This window comes from Sorex fumeus, unplaced genomic scaffold (genome assembly GCF_029834395.1).
Source record: "Sorex fumeus unplaced genomic scaffold, SorFum_2.1 ptg000029l, whole genome shotgun sequence".
NCBI classification, from domain to species: domain Eukaryota; kingdom Metazoa; phylum Chordata; class Mammalia; order Eulipotyphla; family Soricidae; genus Sorex; species Sorex fumeus.
In genome coordinates, this window is record NW_026606086.1 from 8,615,091 (window position 1) to 8,639,924 (window position 24,834).

Below are 24,834 nucleotides of genomic sequence, written 5' to 3' on the forward strand. Positions count from 1 at the left end.
TGACATCTCATGCTATTCAGAACAAGCAATACAAAATAAACCAGCTAGCATCTGCCTGTGGGAGCGGTGGTGGGAAAATTAGCAATAATGGTGGTGGGACTGCTGTTGAAATATTGAATGCAATCAATTACTGTGACCTTTATGGAAATAAAATTCAAAAAATTATTATTAATTTGGTTTTGGGGCCGCACCTGGAGGTACTCAGGAGTTACTCCTAGCTCTGCACTCAGGAATCACTCCTAGTGATCTCAGGGACCATACGGGGGGCTGGGGAATGAACCTGGGTCAGCTTGTATATAAGGCAGGCGCCCTACCCTCTGTTTTATTGCTCTGGCCCCCATAAATCTGACAAACAATTTTTTGAGTTGTGGGGCCGAGACCAGGCCTAGGAGCACCTATGCCAGACAAGGGTTCTACTGCCAAGCTCTATTATCCCCAACCCCCAAAACCAAGTGTTTGCAAAAAGTTACCAAACATTCTTCATCCAGCAACTCCAAAATGCCCATTTTCGCTTCAATCAGGTCAATGACAGACTGGTTGTCATAGAAATCAATCAGAGTCCAAGGGATGTCTTCCTTCATGTATTCCTCTTGCTCGAGTTTAAAGACATGCTGGGAGCCCGGAAGCAAACACAAAAAGCAGAACAGAATATTCCAAAGGCCTTGGTGTCAGCATCCCGAACACGCAGGTCTGGGGCCAGCTGGCAGGACAGACGCCGCCACCCCAGCCCCTGAGCCCTGGGCTGAGCTCACTCTCCCATCTGCCTCCCTCACCATCCAGCGTAGGTGCCCCGGGCTCCTGCGGTCACCCAGGTTGAGGGGCCACCCAGGATGCTGCCAGGGGTTTGCCAAGTAAAGATGGGAGTAGGTGGGTCACGAAAGAAGGAGCAGAAGGAGCAAGGAGACAGAGGTTGGCAAGAACACGGAGCCATGGGACAAATACCCTGTGGTGTGGCTGCAGGGGGGATCAGGAATGCCAAGGAATGCCAAGCTGGGAAACTGGTGAGAAGGGGGCAAGAAAATGTGATTTAGGGATATGGTCACAAGGTGGCGCCATGGGCCGGTGCCTGGCTCTGACTGAGCGCAGAGTGGAAGCAAAGGGGCGGCTCAGGCTAGGAGTGAGGGTTAGGGGGAGGGTGGGGCGGGGGTGGGGGGCGAGGTGGGGAGGGACCCTGGGGAGGTTGATGGTGGAGAACGTGCACTGTGGAGGGACGGGTGCTCGATCATTGTATGACGGAAACTCAAACATGAAAGAAAGCTTTGTAAGTGTAGCTCACAGTGATTCAATAAAAAAAAAAAAAGAAAAGAATCGAGGTTTAAAAGTGACCTACCAGGATGAACGACCTACCAGGTTGAACTGCTGCTGCAGTTTTTCATTAGCATAATTGATGCAAAACTGCTCAAAGCTATTCACATCAAAGGTTTCAAAACTGAAATAGAGTTTAAACAAGTTAAAATGTAATGTGAAGGGCATACCCATGTGTTTATGACATTATATATACATAAGACATTATACACACACACACACACACTTATATATACAAACCTCTGAGCTAAAACTACTATTTTCTGTAAGTTTTAAATGCTTGTTAAAGCTTCTGGCCTGAGCATCCCTGAGATTTATGAATGGCTGTCTTCAAGCTGCATTTGAAAGGCGGCCCCTTTCCAACACCTCCCTGGACGCCTGCCTGGCACCACAACAAACGTGTCACGGCTGGTGGCCTGACACGCCATTCACACACACAGCTGTTCCCCCTACAGATGAGCGGGGAGACCCTGAGAGGTTAATCAACTCACCTGGGGTGACACAGCTGCTGCCAGACCCCACTGAAGCCCTACTCCCCCTCACCCATACAGTCTTCCAGGATAAAGCAACGTGGTTCACATACCAGAGGTCCGTCCCCAAACTTACTGGGTCTATCACCCTCTTTTTAGAAAAAAAAATCACCCAGTGCCTCTCTGCTCTCTGGGACTCCCCCTGCTTCGACCAAAGAGAAAACGCCTCCTGGCTAAGCCCATGCTCAGTGCCACCCCGCCACTCCCGGGCCAGGGCCAGGCCGTCAACCACTGTGGCACACACTCTGCCCGCTGAAGGGGGAGCAGCAGCCCAGCTCAAGCCTGCCCGCAGGAGAAGGGGGACCCTGTGAGTTGAGGCCGCCACTCTCAAACGCAGTGACCATTTCAGCAGGCAGGGCTGTCTCTAGTCTGGGCAGGGCGGTCTCTGGTCCGGGCAGGGCTGTCTCCAGCCCGCAAAGGCCAGGCACGGAGCAGGCCAGGGCACTTTTCACAGAGAAGGCGGAAATCTGGGCTTGTGTGTGAGTGACTGCTCTGTCAGACATGAGTCAGGACACTTCTCATGGCCCGAATCTCAGTGCAGCGACGTGCTCTGCTTATCCCACTCTGGGCGTGGGAACTGTGACGTGGTCACAGTGAAAGATATGGTGGCACTCCCAGAGACCGAGGATCCAGCAAGGGGCCAGTGACCCACCTGGACCTTCCGTGCCCAAAGGTTTAATTCTGTTTGGCTCATTTTGGGGCCTCAGGACTTGCTCCTGGCTTGGGTGTCCATATGGGATGTCAAGAACTGATCCCGGATAGTCCGTGTGGAGGGCAAGCGCCTACACCACACTACTGCTCTCACGCCAAAGGCCTAATTCTCAGGCCCCCCAATCCCAGAGGCCCCCGAGAGCCCCACTGTTGCCCACTGCCAACTCCTCTTTGCTGAGTTGATTCTACTTAGTTCCGGACAGGCCTTGACTGTCCCCTCAACAGCCCCAGGGTGACGCCGAACCCACACAGCTCTGACAGTCCCCCCACAAGGGGCCTGGAGCTCAGTGCCAGAAGAGACACGAGAGAGGGACCAGCGCTGGCCTGGGGACATGTTCACAAGGGCCCTGCCCACCAAGACACAAAAACATCCATTCAAGAGGGCCTATGCCCACACACCCACTGCTGCACTTGGCATGAGTGGGAGACGGAGCCAGGCCGGGTACCCGCTGACAGGTGAGTGGCTCGGCGCGTGTGGTACTGGCACACAGTGGCATATATGCAGCTGCACAGACGAACCTGGACGGAGCTAGAGGATCTCGTGGTCAGTGAAGTATGTCAGAAGGACAAGGACAAACACCGAGTGACCTCACTGACCTATGGGATACAGAGTAACATGCAGAGGGAGTGCAGGGTGCCAAAGGCAACTGGGGTCTCCTCACAGACACGAGAAGAGCAGGGAGGAAGAGAAATCCAGGGACACGTAAGACAGGTGGGTTGGAGGCAGCGGGGCGGGGGCAGGCTCGGGCGCCTAGGTCGGGCAGGGGTGAAGTGCACGCATGTTCCGAACTGCAGGGCCCACGGCACTGCAGACACGGGACCCAAACTTAACAATGTGCCTGTCAGGAGGGCAGGCTGGGGGGGTAGGGGAGGGCCGGGGGACACTGGTGCTGGCACTGATGCTGGAACATTATCATACACTTTGTTCAAGTGGTGCCCGAAACCAAAAGATAAAACAGGCCTGTGAGGGTCCTGTAGGCAGTAGAAGGGAGGGGCCAAGGGCCAAGGAGCAAGGGGCAAGGGGGGCGGAGGGCAGAGGGGCGGTGCTGAGGTGCAGGAGCAAGCCCGAGGGGGGGAGGGGAGGGCCAAGAGGAGAGGGGCGGAGGGCAGGGGCTGAGGGTCGAAGGTCAAAGGCGCTGTTGATTTCCAGGCAGCAGTGTGTCACTTTCCTGACTGCCAAAGAATTCCATTTTGAAGTTTACCAAGTTAAACCCATGACAAGTTTTTTCTGTTTTTTGGTGCTATGTAGCTTCTTACACGAGGCAAAAGAGCAAATCCTTATTGCAGGGTATCCAGGCCTCCGGCTCTGGGCGGACTCAGCACCCTTCTCATGCACCCCTGTGGGGCCCAGCAGCCCAGATTCTCACGCTCGCCCCATCAATCTCCAGACCCCCAGGAGCCATCGGTCTCCTGCGAGCCTCCTCCGTCTGTCTAGCTCCCACGAGGGTGGGAGCCACAGTCTATTCATTGATGAACCGCACCCAACACTGGAACTCAAATATTTGCCGTGTAACTAAACCAATATATTCTGAAAGGACTTTAAAAAAAATGTTTCTTAAAGATGTTCTTTAAACACAGAAAAGAGCGGAGAAAAACAGAACAATTGTGTATTATACCATGATGAAAAACTTTGCTATTAAGTAGGACTACTTTGTTAATATATATATATATATATATATATATATATGTATTTTTTCAAGTTCTTTTTTCAGTTCAAGTCCAGGCAAATAATTTACCAGCTCCTGCAGCTATGGTCCAGACTCTTCACTGTTGACATATGCTCTGAATGGCAGTCATGATATTAGCTTAGGCCAAAAGCAAACAAAGCGCCTCCCTGCAGCTGACAGGCGCAGTTCTGGGAAAGGTCTCGGGGCCACTCTCCCTCTGCTGGGCAAGGCAGGGTGGACACTCCTCACAGCACACTCCCAGTCCCCAGCGGCTTGCTCCGATGCCTCTCACGGGATGGCCCACACCTTCTCCACTGAGAAACCAAGGCTGGTCCCATGGGAGTGGAGAGTGGGTTGGAGTTTTATTGTGGTGGTGGTTTTTGTTTGGGGCCACACCCAGCAGTATTACTTCTGGCTCTGTGCTCAGGGATCATTCCCTGTGGGCTCAGGGGACCGTATGGGGTGCCCGGGATGGAACCTGGGTTAGCTGTGTACAAGGTAGGTGCCCCGCCTGCTGTGTAATCTCTCCAGCCCCTGTTGATACATTTTTCATACGACTTAGGAATGCATTGGTCAATTAATTCCTAGGCTATAATGTGTATTTTATACTTATTTTTTTTTCCCTAAAAAACTGATTTCATTCTGTTTATGGCTATACCATTAAGATCTATATCTATGTTACAGGATTCAAGTAGTTTACAAGAACCAATGGAACTATAAAACAGAAACACTCTATGCAGGCTTGCTCGAGACAGTTGCGTAGCTTGTACACTGCACAAGGAGCTGCCAAAAAAAAAGTCTGAGGGACTGAAATCAAGCCTGTTCTTTGCTTGATGCGTAGCCCTTACCCACCGTACTCTCTCTCTGGCCCAGTAGTCTTCGATTTCCTGGAGGAAGTCTGGGGCAAATCCAGGACAACATTCTCCAAGGATGGGAAGGTACTGGGTGCAGAGTCTGGCTGGTAAGAGGCCTGGGGTGACCCCCTCTGGCCTGTGAGCACCATCGTTTCCCTGGGAGCCCGGGAGTTGCATCAGGTCCCTGCAGGCCCCCGACCCGTGTTGCGGGGGCATGTGGATGTGAGCCTTGCACGGTGCTGGGACCTGGGTGGGGCAGGGCAAGGGGTTTCATCTCTACAATAAGGTTCAAGGCTCTGAGACTGTGAGGACTGAATGAGAACATGAACGGAAAGTGTTTAGTGTGGGAGCTACAGTTCCCACAGCAGCTTTGAAGCTGGCTCGCTTTAGTTTAGTGTTTTCTTTCTTCTTCTTCTTCTTTTTTTTTCTTCTTTTTTCATTTTGGGTACTACACATACTGGAGCGATAGCACAGCGGGTAGGGCGTTTGCCTTGCACGCAGCCAACATGGCCGACCAGAGTTCGATTCCTCCGCCCCTCTCGGAGAGCCCGGCAAGCTACTGAGAGTATTCGATATGCCAGACACAGTAACAACAAAGTCTCCAATGGAGATGTTACTGGGCCCGCTCGAGCAAATCGATCAACGGGCCTTCATTTTGGGTCGGGCTGGAGCAATAGCACAGCAGGTAGGGCGTTTGCCTTGCGCGCAGCCAGCCCAGCCGAGCTGGGTTCGTTTCCTCCGCCCCTCTTGGAGAGCCCGGCAAGCTACCGAGAGTATCTCGCCCGCACGGCAGAGCCTGGCATGCTACCCATGATGTATTCAATATGCCAAACACAGTAACAACAAGTCTCAATATGGAGACGTTACTGGGCCCGCTTGAGCAAATCTATGAACACCGGGAGGACCGTGGACCGTGACCTTTTTGGGTCACACCTGGCTATACACAGGTATTACTCCTGGCTCTGCACTCAGGAATGACCCCTGGCGGTGCTCAGGGGACCATATGGGATGCCGGGAATCGAACCCGGGTCTGCTGTGTGCAAGGCAAACGCCCTCCCCGCTGTACTATCTCTCCAGCCCTAGTTTAGTGTTTTCTTGACATACACAATGAAAGACAAATATTTTAAAGGCATTTTAAAGGCCTCCTGAAAGCTGTTCTTGACTTCCATGCCTAGACCCATTTTCCCTTCTATCACTTGAGACACACAAAAAAGACCAGAACAAAATGATACCTCCTCACTACTCACAACCAAAAACAACCATCACAAGACATTGGAGCCGGGAAGAGTAAGGACAGACACACGGAAGAGAATCTTACCCATAAATGTCCAAAACACCAATAAAAGTGTGCTGCTTGCCTGAGAACTGCAAGGCCTGGTTAATCCTGTCCACGACGAAGTCAAAGAGGTGAGCATAGATCTTCTTGGCCAGTGCGTCCCTGGCATTCAGGGCCTGGGGCCTGGTCATGGGCTTCACCACCGTCTCAGAGGCCGTAACAATTTTGCGGTGGCATAACCACCGAGCCACACTGCCTCTCTCCAGGCCGAGGAGCTCACAGAAAACCTGCAGGTGGCCATCGTTCTCCTTGGGAAACAAGACAAGCTCGGTCAGGGCCATTTGTGCAGGGGGCACCTCCCTAGGAGGCCTCCCTAGGAGGAACAGGGGGAAGTGGAGGGTGGGCTGGCTGGGGGTGGAGGGCGTCCTGGCACCCTGAGCCTGCACCTGCCAAGGTGGGTGGTTGGGCCTGGCTCGGACCCGCCCACATTCTCAATCCCGGGGCACTGTCCCTGCAATCAGGCACGTGTGTGACACAGCTCAATATCCCTCTCACACTGGCTGCCCGTCCAGGTCTGGCTTGGGGCAGGCGGGGACGCCAGGGCCAAGCCGTTGCCAGAGGGGCCGGAATCACTCCCTCCTGCTGCACTTGCTGAAGTCATGGCCACACAGCCCTGGCCGAAATGGCTACCCCACTGACCAGCAGCAAAGGAGAAGGCCGATGCCATCTGTCCCCAACAGGAACAGTGCGACCACATCACGAGCAGGCTGTGACCTGCACGTGTGGACACCAAGACACCTTCACAGCAGGTCATCTTGGTCAGTCCTGAGAAACCTGTGATTGCACCGTAACAGCCCAGAACATCAGCCAGGAAGGAAACTGAGAGTCCAGCCAGGCTTCTCCTGAGACTGTCTGTGATGGCCCTCCTGGTCCTGCCGGGTTGAGACTGGCTGAGCTCTGGTCTGGTCCCCGGGGCCCCTGCGTAGGAAGCAAGGAAGCCCATCACACAGGGACACGTCCCAAGAGGAAGCCAGGGCACTGGGTGCACACAGGTACCGGGACATTGGGGTCTTCCTACCTAAGACAAACCAGAAACAGCCTAAGTGTGAGGCTGGCGGAGGCTCAAAGGCTGGGGCACTTGCTCTGTGTGCAGCCCTGGGTCTGAGTCCCACTCCGACACCAAATGATCAACAGGAACGGCCCCGAGCCCAAAGAAAAACCCTGAGCAATGCCCACGCGGCATAAAGAAAACAGAAAAGCAGCGCCCACCCTCTCTGCTTCTAGGCAGGACCCCCCATCCCCACCCCCACAGCCACTGACAGCCCAGACCCTAGACCCTGAAGTCCTGGGACCCCTCCTAAATTCTCAACACTGAAACTGAAGCCAGAGCACAACAAATCAGATGGGAAAGTAACACAGAAGTCAGCTAAACTCAACAAACAAAAAACAGTAACACAGAAGGAACAACCAGCAACAGACAGCTCAGACAAGGACTTAACAACCTCGTGATCAGATATAGCCATTTTCACATACAAAAATCTATCTTTAGCAGCTGGAGAGATAGCACAGTGGGTAGGGCGTTTGCCTTGCACACGGCTGACCTGGGTTTGATTCCCAGCATCCCATAGGGTCCCCTGAGCACCGCCAGGCGTAATTCCTGAGTGCAGAGCCAGGAGTAACCCCTGAGCATCACTGGGTATGATCCAAAAGGAAAAAAAATCTATTTTAGTAACCCCTGAGCATCACCAGGTATGATCCAAAAGGGGAAAAAATCTATTTTTAAAAGCTTATTTAATATTGGAGCTTTGTTATCTAATCAATTTCAACTCCAGAATTAAGTCAACAGTCGTGTCTTTTATCTACATTAAAAGACTATTTCAGTGTCTTTTTTTTAAAACAAAGAACCCAACATTAATAAACTATTTTGATTTCTTTAAAAACAAATATGAAAAGGGGCCCGGAGTGGTAGACAGTAGGTGAGGCACCTGCCTAGCGCTGGCCACCGTCTGATCCCTGGCACCACATATGGCCCCCAGGCACTACCAGGAGTGATTTCTGACTGCAGAGCCGGAGGCTTGAATGTCACCAGGTGTGACCAAAAAAAGACTCGAGCAAAGGCCCATAGTCTGAGGCCCCGCCCACACGCCAGCATTCCCAGGCCTCACGCTGGTCCTCCCGCTGCAATCACTCCGGCACTGAGCCTGTTGCCTGTTGCTGCCCACGTGACCCCCAGCTGAGGGCCCTTGTACTGGCTGGTCCCCTGCTTCAGGATGTTCTTCCTACACAGCCACAGTCCCTGAGTCCCTGCCATGTCACCCTCTGGGAAGCTTTCCCTGCCTGGTAGACAGACCCTTCCCCTTAGCTCTGCTTCGTTCTCCTAACAATCTTTGTCGCTGGCAGCGCTTGTGTGACTGTCCCCTCCCTCGAGTCCCCAGGTCTCAAGGCCACGAAGAGCTCCGGTCTGGTTCTGTTCACAGTGGCTCTGTCAGGCCCGCGGCAGCGGAGGGCACTCGGGGGATTCAGCAAACACTGACGAAGCGTGAGCACAGAGCCCCGCTTTGTGCCCAGGGGAGAAACCTGACTCCGGAGCAGCCCGTGAAACGAAGGTTTCCTGGTTCCTGCTAGACCGGTTCTGAGACGGGGCTACTGTCAGGATGCCAGGGCCCAGGAACCCCGAGCTCCTCCTGGAACACAGACATAGGCTTACACAAACAGACGACCTCTCGCCGCTCAGCGCCGTGACCTGCACGTTCCCCAGGTGGAGGACGGCCGCCAGGATCCGGAACACATCCATCTGGAAATCCTTCTGGAAGCCTGCGAACAAAACCCTCATGTCAGGGTGGCGCGGTGCCCTCTTCTTCCCACCAGGGACAGGGCAGCGTTCCTGCTCTTGATGTAAGCAGGTAGGTAGGGAAAGGCCCTGGACAATGAAACAGGCCAGCAAAAGTTCTGGGAGGAAAATTCCAAGGCTGATCCATGTTGTGGATACGGATGAGACCTTGAGCAGCAGACCCTGAGGAGACTGGACCCCTCCCCAAGCAGGAGATTCCTCGAATTCCCTCGGACCTCTCCCTCAATCTGATTAAATTTAGTGATTCAGCCCAAAGAAGACCATCACCGCTCCCAACCTCCCTGGTAACCTCCTTAGCAACAATGAACTTTTATCTGGGAAGAGGCCCCATGTGGGGGCAGGTTGGAGAAACCCTGTAAGGGCCACCTTGAACAAAGGAAGGGCGTGCATATGCTGCCTGGGCCCATGTGCTCCTTGTGCCCACGTGGCTGAGCACATGTGGTGCCCGAGCACATGTGTCACCCGCATTTCCCCTCTTGAGATGTGGACTTTCATGCTTTCATGTCTAGGATGTGTGTAGGGCTCTCTTCGTCCTTGGAGAAGCCTGTGTTTTGAGTACATTACTCTCTCTCTCTCTCTCTCTCTCTCTCTCTCTCTCTCTCTCTCTCTCTCTCTCTCCCACACATACACATACACATCTTAAAAACCCTCCAAATAAAATCTATTTCACTGCTTGTCTACTCCTGAAATTCCTTTCTGCGAGGCGAGACAAGAACCCAGTAACCCTGGGTCCCGAGTGGCAGAGGCGGGTGGGGAGAAAGTGACCATCTTTCTCCTCCCTGCTTCACGTAAGTCACCCGTGGGGCCCACCGACATCACTCTCACTCCGTGCCCGGGGCTGGGCGGGGAAGATCAGTGGACCCGGATAAGCAGGCTCACACAGGGGGGCTCCTTAGCATGGCTGGCTTGGGGGGAAGTTCAACATGAATACAAATGCCTTTGAGAAGTGTAGGGTGCTGATGGAACAGTCTGCATGCAGCTGACTGGGCTGTTCCTGGCACCACCTGGTCCCCCAAACACTACCACTGGGCACGGCCCTAGAGGCGCCAACCCCCCTCCCCCCACCCCCAGCACTGCCCGTGATCCCGGGTCAGTCCGGAACCACAGGGCCAAAGCAACAGGGTCTTGAGTCAAACAGTTCGCTGGCTGGAAGACTCTTCAGGAGCAGTCCCTGATTACCGCCTGGAAGGTCTAAAACGTTAAATAAAACCAAATGACTCTCTGGGTGACCATTTCCATCATAGTCCTGGGAGAATCAGTCCTCACTCATTCTATTGCTTTCTCTCCTTTCATTTTTTTTCGCCTTTATTTAAACTGGGGTTTACTAAGTTTTCCATGATGCATTTGTTACTGTCATTCAACATTCCAACACCAGCCTTGCCTTCACTGTCACCTTCCCTCACAACTGTCCCCATTTCCCCAACCATCCTCCATGCCTGATCCCTTAGCAGGTGCCAATAGCACAGTGGTAGGGCATTTGTCCAACACGCGGCCAGCCTGGCTGATCCGGGTTCGATTCCTCCACCCCTCTCGGAGAGCCCGGCAAGCTACCTAGAGTATCTCACCCGTGCAGCAAAGCCTGGCAAGCTCCCCATGGCCTATTCGATATGCCAGACACAGTAGCAGCAAGTCTCACAATGGAGACGTTAACTGGGCCTGCTCGAGCAAAATCGATGAACAATGGGAGGACAGTGCTACAGTGTTACATATCGTTTTTTGCTTTTTGGGTCATGCCTGATGATGCTCAGGGGTTACTCCTGGCTCTGCCTACACTCAGGAATCACTCCTGATGGTGCTTGGGGACCATATGGGACGCTGGGGATTGAACCTGGGCTCACTACTGTCGGCAGCATACAAGGCAAATGCCCTACTCTCTATACTATCCCTCTGGCCCCAATTTATTTTAAATTGTTTGTTAACACTAAATGGCTAATGGAATTAATTTTTTGAAAAAAACTTCAGTAAAAGAAAATTTGTGAAACTTGTTCTATCTCACCACGGGGTCATTAAGTCCTTGCCTTCAGGGTTTACTAAGCTACTGTTGCTCGTTGAGCTTTCTGTGCTAATGTTTTTGTTTATTGTAATTTAGCTGATTTCTATGTTGCCTTCCCATCTGACTTGGTGCTGTCCTACTGGAAAGTCAGTATGTAGAATCTGGAGGTGTCCCATGGTCGTGTATGCAGCTGTATGCTAAAAAAAAAAAACTACAGAAAATTTAACTGGGCAGTGAGTTTACATGGCAGCAACTGTGGAATGTGGGTGTGGCTGTCAAGGCATCAGGAAGTACCTACCGGGTGGGGGGAAGTGGGAAGAGGCTACCCACCCCCACTCTGAGAAGACTCCAGATTTCTCAGCCTGAAGACTGGTGTACCCAGTGGTCTTGGCTCCTGACAACCCGCAGAACCCCCTTGGCAACCTGCCTCTTTGGGCTGGCCCTTCAGCCATCGGCCCTCTGAGGGCGCCCAGGTTTTCTGCATGATGCCGGAGGTAGAGAATCGTGAATTTATGAAAGGATAAAGTCACACAGCCATATGAGGGGCACACCACACTGTCTGAAGCAGAGAAAAAACCAAACCAGCTCCGAGGAAGGCCTCTGCCAGCTACCCTGACCCACACAGCCCCTGCTCGGCACCTCAGGGAACCCGGCACACAACAGCACCAGGCAGGCGGGGCAGTCACCTCAGCACCTAGAGTCTTCTTCAAAGAGCAAACCAGAAACTGAAGCTGAAAAACATTCCAAACTCAGAATCTACAAAAGCCTCCAGCTCGGCAGAGTTCAAGCACATGCTGCTCTTCCCACTGACGGGAACACCTCCAGGCACCCACAGAAAGAACTTCCCAGGTCGCCACCGTGAGAAATGACAGGTGAGTGATGGGAAGAAGCAATTACGCGTGCCGCACCGGGGGCTCTTCATGCCGCACTCCCACTCTCTGTCCTCCTCAGCTGTGTCACGGGACTGCTCCACGCCTCCCAGAAGTGACAAAAGTGGAGAGGCACCTCCCAAGTCCTACGAACCTCCGCTAATAATAATGATCTGGAGCGTGACAAAGTCATGCAAAAAGTACGGCTGACCTTAAGTTAAGTTTCAACTCTCTGCCCTGAGCCTGAGGTCCCTGCTAGCTTGGACTGTTCTCTGGCTCTCTCTCTGGGACACCTCCAGGGCCTGGCAGGAACAGAGAGGAATGAACTAGAGAGTCAACAGGAGAAAAGAGAAAAGGAGCTTTTCACCCAAACGCATCCGTCCTTCCACTTCATCAGAATGGAACGGGTGGTTGGCTAAGAAGATGCAGGAGGGGCTGGAGCAATAGCACAGCGGGTAGGGCATTTGCCTTGCATGCAGCCCACCCGGGTTCGAGTCCCAGCATCCCATATGGTCCCCCGAGCACCGCCAGGAGTAACTGCTGAGTGCATGAGCCAGGGGTAACCCCTGTGCATTGCCGGGTGTGACCCAAAAAGCAAAAAAAAAAAAACTCTCAATAAAGTAGAGGATCAGTTAATTCCTTAAAAAAAAAAAGTCGTTGCAGGAACAGAACCTGAAGGGAAAGTAAGTAGAATTCACCTGACATCATAGCCCTGATGCACTGTCCTCCCATTATTCACTGATTTGCTCGAGCGGGCACCAGTAACGTCTCCATTGTGAGACTTGTTGTTACTGTTTTAGGCATATCGAATACACCATAGGGAGCTTGCCAGGCTCTGCCATGCGGGCGGGATACTCTCGGTAACTTGCCAGGCTCTCCAAGAAGGGTGGAGGAATTGAACTCGGGTCAGCCGTGTGCAAGGCAATGCCCTACCCACTGTGCTATTGCTCCAGCCCTAACCCTATGATGTCTACCTGACAACATAGCTAAGAATTTTCACTTTTCAGCTTACCCAGTGCGACATTTTGGGAACTGAGTTCAAGTATTATTCCCATTTTACAGAGTGGGGAATTAAGGGTCAGGTAACACTGAACATGTAATGTCTCAGCCGTTATTGCCAGAGGCCCCTGCAAGATATGAAAAGACCCCAGGGGGCTGGAGTAGGGTGTTTGCCTTGCATGCAGCAGAGGGTTCAATTCCAAGCATTCCAATGGTCCCCTGAGCACCGCCAGGAGTGATTCCTGAGTGCAAAGCCAGGAGAAACCCCTGTGCATTGCCGGGTGTGACCCAAAGAGCAAAAAAAGGACCCCAGGGTTCACCCCCGTGCATCTCTGTGGAAACCTCCACATACCTACCTCTTGATAGGTGGCAGAGAACTCTGGGCAGGTCCAGAGGGCCGTGCTGGCTGTGCTGTGTAGTGGGCTGTGTACAGAACCAGATGACCTCACTGCTAACTGTGCCCATTTCTCTGCATTAGTTTCCTAGCAAACCACAGCAATGGGTGAATCAAGCAAGGACTCCATTGACAATTAATATTTCTTTTTTAAAAAACTCAGCTGCCCAAGTGTGTTGTGAGTCTATTAAATTAGGCAGTGTGCCCCAGAACCAAACGTCATAGGCTAACCATGAGACTCAGAGGAATAAGACAGTACAAACGGGGCCTCTTTATCTTAAGTCTGGAAGCATTGCTGGGCACTCTCCTTGGGGATGAAGCGTGGCATCTGTGCTATGCAACGGGGCAGCCTCAACCACATGTGGTTACAAGCACTTGAGTGCAACTGAAAACTTTTATTTGGGGGGGCTATAGCGATAGTCCAGTAGGTAGGGCTTTTGCTTTGCATGTGGCCGACCTGGGCTTGATCTGCGGCATCCCATATGGTCCCTCAAGTACCATCAGGAGTAATTCCTGAGTGCAGAGCCAAGAGTAACCCCTGAGCATCACCTGGTGTGACCCACAAGGAAAAAAAAAAGACTTTCATTTTACTTCAGCTGGAAAGTGATAAAATGTAATGGTGCTGGAAAGATAGTACAGGGGGTAAGACACTTGCCTCGCATGTAGCAGACCCCAGATCGATCACCAGCACTACACAGGGTTCCACAAGCTCCACCTGGAATGGAGCACTGAGTCAGGAGCAATTCCTGAGTGCAAAGCCAGGAGAAACCCCTGTGCATTGCCGGGTGTGACCCAAAAAGCAAAAAAAAGGACCCCAGGGTTCACCCCTGTGCATCTCTGTGGAAACCTCCACATACCTACCTCTTGATAGGTGGCAGAGAACTCTGGGCAGGTTCCCTGAGCACTGAGTCAGGAGCAATTCCTGAGTACAGCTGGGTGTAGTCCCCCAGCTAAAATAAGATATAGAGGATAGCCACTCGTGATCGGTGGTTACTGGTGTTGGACGGCATGGGTTTCAGGCGCATGGAGTCCACTGGTTCTGGGGGTCACAGGATGACAGCGATACCAGCCAGCTTCATGAAAGTGTGCCGACACTGGTGAGGCCTGAGGTTTCCTCCAGCTCCCTTTCATTGGCCCAGATTCAGCAGGGAACCACATGCCGGAACAGAACTAATGTGACTGCAAGGACACCATGAGTCTTTCCGGAGTGTGAGAAAACCTCTGTGAACTCACCAGCTACGCTCATGTTAGCACATAGGACATGGGCCAGAATATGGGAGCACGCTCTGCAATACCCGTAGCACAGTGGTAAGGCGTTTGCCTTGCATGCAGCCAACCCAGCCGAGCCGGGTTCAATTCCTGCGCCCCTCTCGGAGAGCCCGGCAAGCTACCGAGAGTATCTCGCCCCACATGGCAAAGCCTGGCAAGTTACCCGCGCAACGTATTGGATATGCCAAACACAGTAACAAGAAGTCTCAAAAAATGGAGACATCGTTACTGGGCCCGCTGGAGCAAATCATGAACAATGGGAGGACAGTGTTTGTTTGTTTGTTTGTTTGCTGCCGATGCAAGAAAACAGCAATAGACTGCAAAAAAAAAAAAAAAGACTGTGTTTGTGTTCCAATGAAACACATACAGAAATAGGTTGGAGTCTGTTGAGCAGCATGTGGGGTATTGGTCTGGTGAGTTAGGCAGGGAGGCTCACTTCCATTAACTGCGCTGAGCCCTGAGACCCCCAGAGCGTCGGTCTCAACGCCACACATTGGTCTCCGCCCTCTGTCTCTTGTACCCTGCCGAGTTTCCCCCCAGGAACTGGGAGACAGAGGCGGCCCTAAGAGTTGCTTTAAATTTGCAGTGAATAGCTTCAGTGACGCCGTTTCTTTTCATGAACTTTTATTTTATGGTTCTGGGACCACACACCGTGGTGCTCAGGGCTCACTCCTGGCTCTATGTTCAGGAGTCGCTCCTGGTGGTGCTCAGGGGACCACACACGGTTCCTGGGTTTTACCCTGGTTGGCCACGGCGTGAGGTAAATGCTTAAACCCTGCACTATCACTCCAAGCCAGAGAGTTGGCAACAGTGGCAACACAAGAATGTTGCATTTCTCAAGAGCTGTCACATCAAAGGCCCTGCAGAGTCACAGGAGCTTATGGAGCCGCATGGGAGCAGCTAAGTATTTCCCAGTATGGGGGAGATAGCCCCCTGGGGGTATTAGAATAGCTGGAGGGTGGTGCAGGCTTGGGGTGCTGCTGGTTTATGTGAGGATTTCCAAGTGTGATCCTCACAACCCCGCTCCTGCCACACAGTGGAAGTCAAATCAGTTTAGGCAACTCTGACACGGTCTGACGGGCTCTGAGGGTTCCACACGCAGAGTCAGAGTGGGGAGAAAGAGAAAAGGAGGGAGAGGGGAGGGGAAGGAAGCCCTGCACAGTCCGGTAGATCCCAGCTCACATGGGAAAGGAAGCTTCCACTGTCTACTGGCCTGTGAGTCCCCAAATGAGAAGTGCCATGAGAATGGGCTGGGCCCATTCTATCCCCGCCATAAGAGACGGTCATGAATTACCACTTCAAGCCCCTATGATTTGGGGAACAGCAACAGATCTTTACAGAAACCATTTACATTATCGCCCAGTGAACATCTGTGGGATGGGGAAAATTGACATGTGAGGCCACAGGTCAATCCAAGAACATGAATCAAAGGGAGCAGATAATTGGCAACAGGTAATTAAGTACCAAGTCATGAGTAATGAACAGCAGGCAGGCAGGCAGGCGGACTACATATCTCCAAATAACAGACGAGGCCAGAGAGCTGGTAGGAAGCTAAGATGTCTGTTCTGCAAGATGTCACCACAGCAGGCTGTCCTAAGCACTGTGGGCAGAGCCCACCACTTCCCAGGAAATAAACAAAAGACTTATGGAATGTGCGTGGATGTACCTTGCTGGAGTCCCCAGACAGCTCCCTGACACCCACAGCCTGCCACCACCGTGGGAGCTGATGAACTAGCCCAGTTTTACAGACTCATGATTAAATCCCAGAGGAGATCAATTAACTGCAAAATCTCTCAGATACACCAGTCCCTGGCTGAGACCTCTGGGGAGGGCCAAGTTCCCATCTCACCCGAGCCCCGGAAGCCCCACTCAAATGCCAAAAGCTGCGGCCACGCCAACGGCTGGACTCCAACACTTATGGTTGAGCTCCGTGGAGACACTGAAGTTTCAGGTACACAGATTTATTTTGACTGAGAACTCTGAGGCCTCCTTGGAGTGGGGAGGATGGGTAGCCTCTCCCCACCCCCACCCCATTCCCCTACTTCCAGAAGCCCCCGACAGCCACACCTACATCCATGACCGCTGCCATGTAAGCTCACTGCCCAGTTAAATATTCTGAATTTTCTGGAGAGTGGGCTGGAGTGATAGCACAGCAGGTACGGCTACCCGGATTTGATTTCTCCGTCCCTCTCGGAGAGCTCGGCAAGCTACCCAGAGTATCTCGCCTGCATGGCAAAGCCTGGCAAGCTCCCCATGGCATATTGGATATGCCAAAATCAGTAACAACAAGTCTCACAATGGAGACGTTACAAGCTCATCAACCCACTCGAGCAACTTGATGAACAACGGCAGGACAGACAGTGCTGTCATATTTGCAGCCACCCACCAACTTCAAACTCTCCAATGCTAAAATCCTAGTAGAAGCATATACCAGGTTGGATGGGAATGTATTGTAGAAGCCAACTAAGCTCAACAAACAAAACACATTAACACAGAAGACTCAGCTAGTAACAATAGCTTAAGAAACACTCAGACAATGACCCCATGGTGAGATAGAACAATTTTTTCACAATTTTTTTTTACTGAAGTTTTTTTTTTGATAATTCATTAGCATTTAGTGGTAACAAGCAATATGAAATAAATTACTGTGGTCCTGTTGCGGGGTGGCTTGAGGGGGGGCTTGGAAAATGGGGACAATGACAGAGGGAAGGTGATGGTGGTGGTGGGATTGGGGCTGGAATACTGAATGCCTGGAACAAATCATCATGAAAAACTTTGTAAAGAACGGTGTTTAAATAAATTAAGAAAAAATATAAGGAAAAGGACTTTTTTTACTTTAGAATTATATAAAATTTAGACTTGCACAAGAATTGAAAACATAATAGACAATTATTATATAGACAATTTCCATAAACGTCACACTAGTTTCTTTCTCTATCTCTTTTTTTTAAAAAAAAAAAACCACACCTGGGGCTGGAGCTATAGCACAGTGGGTAGGGCGTTTGCCTTGCACGCAGCCGACCCGGGTTCGATTCCCAGCATCCCATAGGGTCCCCTGAGCACCACCAGGAGTAACTCCTGAGTGCAGAGCCAGGAGTAACCCCTGTGCATCGCCAGGTGTGACCCAAAAAAGCGGAAAAAAAAAAAAAACCAAAACCACACCTGGTGGTGCTCAGGGATTACTCCTGGCAATGCTCAGGGGACTATATGGGATGCCGGAGATTGAACCTGAGTTGGCAGTGCAAAAGCCCTCAGACCCGCTCTACTACTGCTCCAGCTCCTTATTCTTTTTTTTTTTATTAGTGAAACACCATGAGGTACAGTTGTAGATTTACAATTTTTTGTGCTTGGGTTTCGATTATACAATGATCAGATACCCATCCCTCCACCAGTGCCCATTTTCCACCACCATGGATAATATCCCCCCACCCCCATCCCCCCATCCCCCCCTGCCTCTGTGGCAGGGCAATCCCCTGTGTTCTCTCTCTCGTTTTGGGTGTTGTGGTCTGCAAAAGAGGCATTGAGTGGCAAACATGTTCAGTCCATAGTCTACTTTCGACATGCATCTCCTCTCCTGGGAGGATCCTCCTAACACCCTTTATTTGGTGCTCCCTTCTCTATCTGAACTGCCCTTCCCCTAGAATACCCGGTCCAGCTCCTTATTCTTAACATTATAAATTATATGATAAATTAACAACACATATATTTATGAGTTTTTAAAAAATAAATGTCTACCGAAGTACCACTGATTGTAGAGATGCGTTTATACCCATGATTACATTATATATAAACATACTTATTATATATAATATCAATATATATCATTATATAGGTTTCAGGTATGTAGCATTACAATTCTATATCCTATCTTATAATCACAATCAAAATCCTAGTTTTCATTTATAAATGTAATAATTGATCCACTTTACCCTCCCACAAACCCACCAGGTTGATTCCTGAGCACAGAGGCAGGAGTAAATCCTGAGCACTGTGAGGTGTGGCCCAACTCCCGGACAGACCCTCCTTCCCCCTTCAAAGGATCCGCTTCTGTTTAGTTCTGTTGGCTGGTGTCTTTGCTTCTCTATATTCCACATTTGGCATGGTAAGTTTTTCTCCTTCTGCCTTATCTCACTTGGCACCACACCCTCGGGTCACCTGACCAGGGTCACCCCCGCAGGGCACTTGGGTGACTTCTAGATCTTTAAGGGACATACATCGTCTTGAACAGTGGCTCAGGTTTTAATTTTAGAACGAGCCAATCAGAACCTTGACTCATCCTCAAATGAAAATGAGATGTCTTCAGAACACACCCCTTAAAAAATTATATAAAAAAATTTTTTTAAAGCACTGTGATTTACAAAGTTATTCACAGCTGAGTTTTAGACATAGGATATTGCAGCATCAATCCCACCATCAGTGTCAACTTCCCTCCATGGTGTTCCCATGATCCCTGACTCCACCTCCCTCTTGCCCCACCCCCCCCAAGTCTGCCCTCTTGACAGGCACCTTTCTAAGTTTAGAGGTTAAATATGGGTCTCTGATTTCTGTGTTGTTGACTCTGCGGTTTGGGCATTTGGCTCTGTCACTCCTTAACACCTTCTTTGTATCTGACTCCCCTGACCTGGCCTGGCTGCTTTGCATCTATCTCTTCTCCACTCCCTTTCACTCTATTTCTTTCCTACTCCTTCGTATCTGGGGCCCAGGGTGATGAAGGCATGTCCCCCTTCGAACCATTGCATTCCCTCATCCAGTTACTCTAAAGACCACATAGAAGTGATATCGTCCTGAGAACACACCCCTTTTATTTATTTATTCATTTTTCACACACCCTGCACTGGTCAGGGCTTATTCCTGGCTCAGGGACACTCCTGATGAAACTAGGGCTCTGGTTATTGAACCCAGGTCAGCTAAGGCAAGCAGATGCCCTCCCTGCTGTTCTCTCTCTCTCTCTCTCTCTCTCTCTCTCTCTCTCTCTCTCTCTGGGCACATCCCTTCTAGAGAAAAGATGGCATGTCCCAGTCATGGTATTTCACTCACCCAACAGCGTGAAGGTCTTCTGCGTCTCGATCATGTCAGCCCTGTCATCCACGCCCTCGATCCGAGTGCTGCCCCCCATGCTCGTGTAATTAAACTCTTCTGCTCTTCCTGAAATGAAATACAGGACTGTTGGGTCTGTGCAGAAAAGTCTGGAAAGATATGCTGGCCAGCAGAAAGGGGATGGTCACCAACCTGCTGCATGGATCACGTGACATGCACTCCTCCAGGCCCAGAGAAAATGCAGGGCTCAATCCCTAGCACCCTTTAGGGTCCCCCAAGTTTCGGCACCATCTCCAGCACCACAGTTAGTCACTGGAGTGTCCCAGAGGTCACTCTGTATTTGAGCACAGAGCCAGGAATAGGCCCAGGGCACCACTGAATGTGGTTCCTCAACAAACAAAACCACACCTATTATTATTCCATCTTGTTGTTGTTGTTTTTCTTTTTTTAGAATTTTATATTATAGACATAGAAGGAGTGATTTGGTGAAGGTCCCACAGCCAGTATCAGAGAAAGAATTTATAGACAGACTTGTCTGACTCCAAAGCCTGGGGATTCTGTTCTCATAATAAGAGTTTAATACAGAATTCTTGAGCTTCACTGCACAGACTGTGGATTTCACACCTTAAGACACGTGATTTGAAACGCTTTGTTGAACATATGCCCTTGTTACATCATACCTATAATTAAGCTATGACCCGGTTATACATGTAATATCTGAAAAGAAAGGCAATAACACGCAGTACAGCTCATGGATACTTCATATCTGTACTGTAGACAAAGCAAGGATACCAAGAGGGTAAAATCAGTAAAGAAATTTAGATTACACAAGTGTAAGTAACTGTTTCAATAGGAGGATGTGCATCCAATTCCCACACATGAGGCGTCAACTCTGATAGTTCTACCTGGTCAACAGTGAAAGGCCAGGCGAGGAGAGCTGAGGGTGCCCAGTGCCCAGTGCCTGTGGCGGATGCTTGAGCAACAGAGTAGAGTCAGTGATGACTGGGAGAATGACTCTGAGTCATCCAGGAAGTTCAAATGATAACAGCGGTGCTATCTCAGGAGATAGGGAGCCACAGCACGTCAGAAGAAGGACAGTGCGAGATACAGAGAAAGGTCTGGGGCTGTGCCACCTGAGGAGGCGGCTGTCTGGAAGCCACAATTGCTCAGCTTTGGAGAAGACCTCTGGGCCTTTGTTCCTGTCTCCCTCGCCCTCGCACCACCCCACCCCAGCTCCTATTCTGTCCTCTGATTACTTAGAGCATCAATTCCATCCCCAAAACCCAAAGAAGTCATTGAGGAGAACGGTTTTCTCTAGAACATAATTTTTTTTAAACTTTAAAATATTCCATTGGTTTATTACTTTGAGAACCAGGAGTAATTTACTACATCCTACTGATTCAGCACAGAAAATAATTTCCATATTTTTCTTTTCTTTCTTTTTTTTTTTTGCTTTTTGGGGTCACACCCAGCAATGCCCAGGGGTTACTCCTGGCTTTGCACTCAGGAATTACTCCTGGCGGTGCTCAGTGGACCATGTGGGGTACTGGGAATTGAACCTGGGTCGGCCGCGTGCAAGGCAAATACCCTACCCGCTGTGCTATATCACTCCACCCCCCATAATTTAATTTTTATAAAAACAAATTAACCTACAACTCAGACACCTTTGTCAGAGTGGGGCTCGACCACACACCGTACATCACTCACCTAATTTAAGGTGCCTGAACTCTGGCTGCTGAGCAGATGCGCAAAGCTGATAGAAGATGTGGTAATTCCGCTCATTCTCCGACTGAAATGAAGAGAAGCCCCAAGTCACACCAGTGAAAATGCTGGGTGCTCCAGAGACCCGATGACTGAGCCAGACTGGAAACCCTACGCTCACAGACCCCGACACTGACGTGTGAACCGATCTGTCCTTCTGGTCCCGGACAGACCTTCCTCTCTCTGGAGGGGGAACTGGGGGCCCAGCAGCGTCTTCCAAATGACAACCCCAAAGGAAATGTCATTCCATGAAAACATTCGACAACACAGGAATGATGTAATTCTGGCTGCTTGAACTGGTTAAGAAGCTCTCTCTGGGGGCTGGAGTAATAGCACAGCGGGTAGGGCATTTGCCTTGCACGTGGCTGACCCAGGTTCGATTCCCAGCATCCCATATGGTCCCCTGAGCACTGCCAGGAGTAATTCCTGAGCACATGAGCCAGGAGTAACCCCTCTGCATCGCCAGGTGTGACCCAAAAAGCAAAAAAAAAAAAAAAGCAGCTTTCTCTGTCTTCTATTTCTTTCCAGAAAGTCTCTGTCTCTCTGTCTCTCTCTCGTTTTTCTCTTAAGTTTACTTCTCATCAGCTCCAGTTCCTTTCCATTCTTGAAAGGGAAATTCTAACAACTTTGCCTACTTTGGCTGTTGTTTCTGTTTTTCTGGTTCAAAGGCGCTAGGTGGTGAACCTGGGAGCTCAGGAAGCGTGTGGTGCGGGGATCCAACTCCAGCTCCCTGTGTTCAAGCCTGCGCTCAGCCTGTGACCTCTCTTGCAGGCAGACCTCAGTTTGTTCTACAAGGATCACTGTTGTTCATCGATTTGCTTGAGCAGGCCCAGTAACGTCTCCATTGTGGCAATTGTTACTGTGTTTGTCATATCGAATATGTCACAGGGAGCTTGCCAGGCTTTGCCGTGCGGGTGAGATACTCTCGGTAGCTTGCCGGGCTCTCCAAGAGGGGCAGAAGAATCGGACTCGGGTCGGCCATGTTGGACGCTTGCAAGGCAAACACCCTTACCTGCTGTGCTATTGCTCCAGCCCTTTTAGAAGGATAAACTTAAGTTCCTGAAATAAGGATTTCTTAAGTGTCTTGAATCAAAAATCAATCATCTCCCTCACACCACCCCACTGACAATCTAGCATGATTCTGTTTTTCTTGCCTTTCACTGTCAACAACTGTTTTGTCCCCATCTTTCTTCCTGTGCTTCCCGAAGACCAGGCCTGGAGTATACTTGGAGGCGGGCCCACACACTCTTGTTGGGCCACTGGGATCCCATGGATAGTGCTACCAGGCTTGCCATAGGTCACACCACAAACTCACGGCCTAACTGATCAGGTGCTCTGGAATGAGCAACCCCTTGGGTTCTGCACCATCAATTTTGTTTTGTTTTGTTTTTAAGACACAAACCGACAAAAAGGAAGATGGGTGTAGCAGCACCTCTCAGCCTTGTGCGTCCAAGGGCTCAGTCTGACCCCAACACCACCAGGCTCATCCCAGTAACTAAAGACCCCGGCACCCTGGGGGGCTCCCTGCTCTCCCCAATAGGAGACAGAAAAGGTCAAGGAGACCAGGGAATGTGCCTCTGGTCAGAGGCTGTGCCTGGCGCTGCCCAGACTTCCTGAGCAGGCGGCAATGGTCCTGCTGGCCCTGGGGTAACTGTGGGGCCCCAGGACACAGCCACTAGGAGGGTCCCAAATTTGAAAAAGAAAGAAAGAGATAGGGAAAAAAAACAACACAAACTGTAAAGGAAAGCCAGAAAACCTCTATTTGGGTCACACAATGTCAGTGGCCTAATGAGTCAACTATACTGTAGCACTGTCCTCCTGTTGTTCATGGATTTGCTCGAGCGGGCACCAGTAACAGCTCCATTGTGAGACTTGTTGTTACTGGTTTTGGCATATCAAATACGCCACTGGAAGCTTGGAGGCTTTGCCATGAGGGCGAGATACTTTTGGTAGCTTACCAGGCTCTCTGAGAGGGACAGAGGAATCGAACCTCGGTCGGGTGCATGCGAGGCAAACGCCCTACCTGCTGTGCCACTGCTCCAATCCAAGGAGTCAACAATGCTTTAAAGACTAGGGTGGAAGGGAAACCCCACTCAGATTTATCCTTACTTGGAAGACAACTCTGGACTTCTCCAGGAGGTAGGTTCTCATGTTGGCTCCGATGATCTGGTTCCTCTCGTCGAAACTGATCTCCGTGTATTTTCCAAACCGACTGCTGTTGTCATTGCGGGTGGTCTTGGCATTGCCCACCGCCTAGGGGAGGGACACGGGGAGGATTGTAAGAGGTGGGGACAGCGTGTCCTGGAAGCAATTTCCGGGCACTGAGTCACAGAGAGAAGCACCTGGGATCATGGCTACAGCACGGACACGTCTTCAGCCTACCACTTGCCCCCTCAGACTTGTTGGGAGACAGAAAGCACAAGGGTGCTGGTGCTGGGCAGACACTTGGTGCCACGGATCCACGGGTCCCTGCCCCCCATTATGCATAGGGCTGGAGATAGGTCTATTTTTTTTTTTGCTTTTTGGGTCACACCTGGCAATGAACAGGGGTTACTGCTGGCTCTGCACTCAGGAACCGTTCCTGGAGGTGCTCAGGGGACCATATAGGATGCTGGGAATCAAACTCGGGTCAGTTGCATGCAAGGCAAACGCCTTACCCACTGTGCTATCACTCCAGCCCCTGGGGATAGCTCTTAAGCAGCCTCACGAGTGGTTCCCAGACCAAAACCAAAACATCGACAGTTCTGATGACTCGTGGGCCTGTCATCTCTCTGTGATGCCAGAAACATCAGTCATTCTTTCAAATATCTCTTCTCTATAATACGACAAACAGGCCTCCCAGAGGCGGGAGGACTCAAAGAGATCAGAGAAGTGCCTGAATTCATACGTGGCCGAACAGTTCAGACACTCGATTGACAGTGCAATCTTTCTTCCAGCCTTTATTTCCATCCTTACTCACAGCCACTGGCTATTTCAAACCTTGCACTAAACCAGGAGAAACTGTTTCCCATCCCTCCTGCGCTAAGCACAGTCCCCTTCTGTCGCTGAACCCCAATGCACCCTCCTTAGGTGCACATCCTCCCTGCAGTGAGCCAGCTGCACCCGCACATCCTGCACAGGCTATCAGGGTTCCAGCAACACATACTTCCGACATGCATGTGCCATGCACTCAATTTAACTGGTACCGCCTCTTACTATTTTGTTGTTGTTCTGTTTTGGGATCACTCCTGGCTCTGTACTCAGAATCACTCCTGGTAGTACTCGGGGGACCATATGGGGTGCTGGGGGTCGAACCCAGCTTGGCCATGTGCACAGCAA

General features: G+C 50.9%; 1 protein-coding gene across 1 annotated transcript in view; it reads right to left on the minus strand.

Moving 5' to 3' along the window:
• MYO5C (myosin VC) overlaps positions 1-24,834 on the minus strand; it is a 104,746-nt gene that overhangs the window by 62,638 nt on the left and 17,274 nt on the right. The window contains exons 6-12 of the mRNA XM_056115276.1: positions 23,626-23,769; positions 21,459-21,544; positions 19,756-19,859; positions 9,051-9,157; positions 6,386-6,651; positions 1,348-1,429; positions 471-611 (exon numbers count right to left, since the gene is read on the minus strand). Of these exons, the coding sequence (XP_055971251.1) occupies positions 471-611; positions 1,348-1,429; positions 6,386-6,651; positions 9,051-9,157; positions 19,756-19,859; positions 21,459-21,544; positions 23,626-23,769 (930 nt within the window). The remainder of the gene's footprint in view (positions 1-470; positions 612-1,347; positions 1,430-6,385; positions 6,652-9,050; positions 9,158-19,755; positions 19,860-21,458; positions 21,545-23,625; positions 23,770-24,834) is intronic.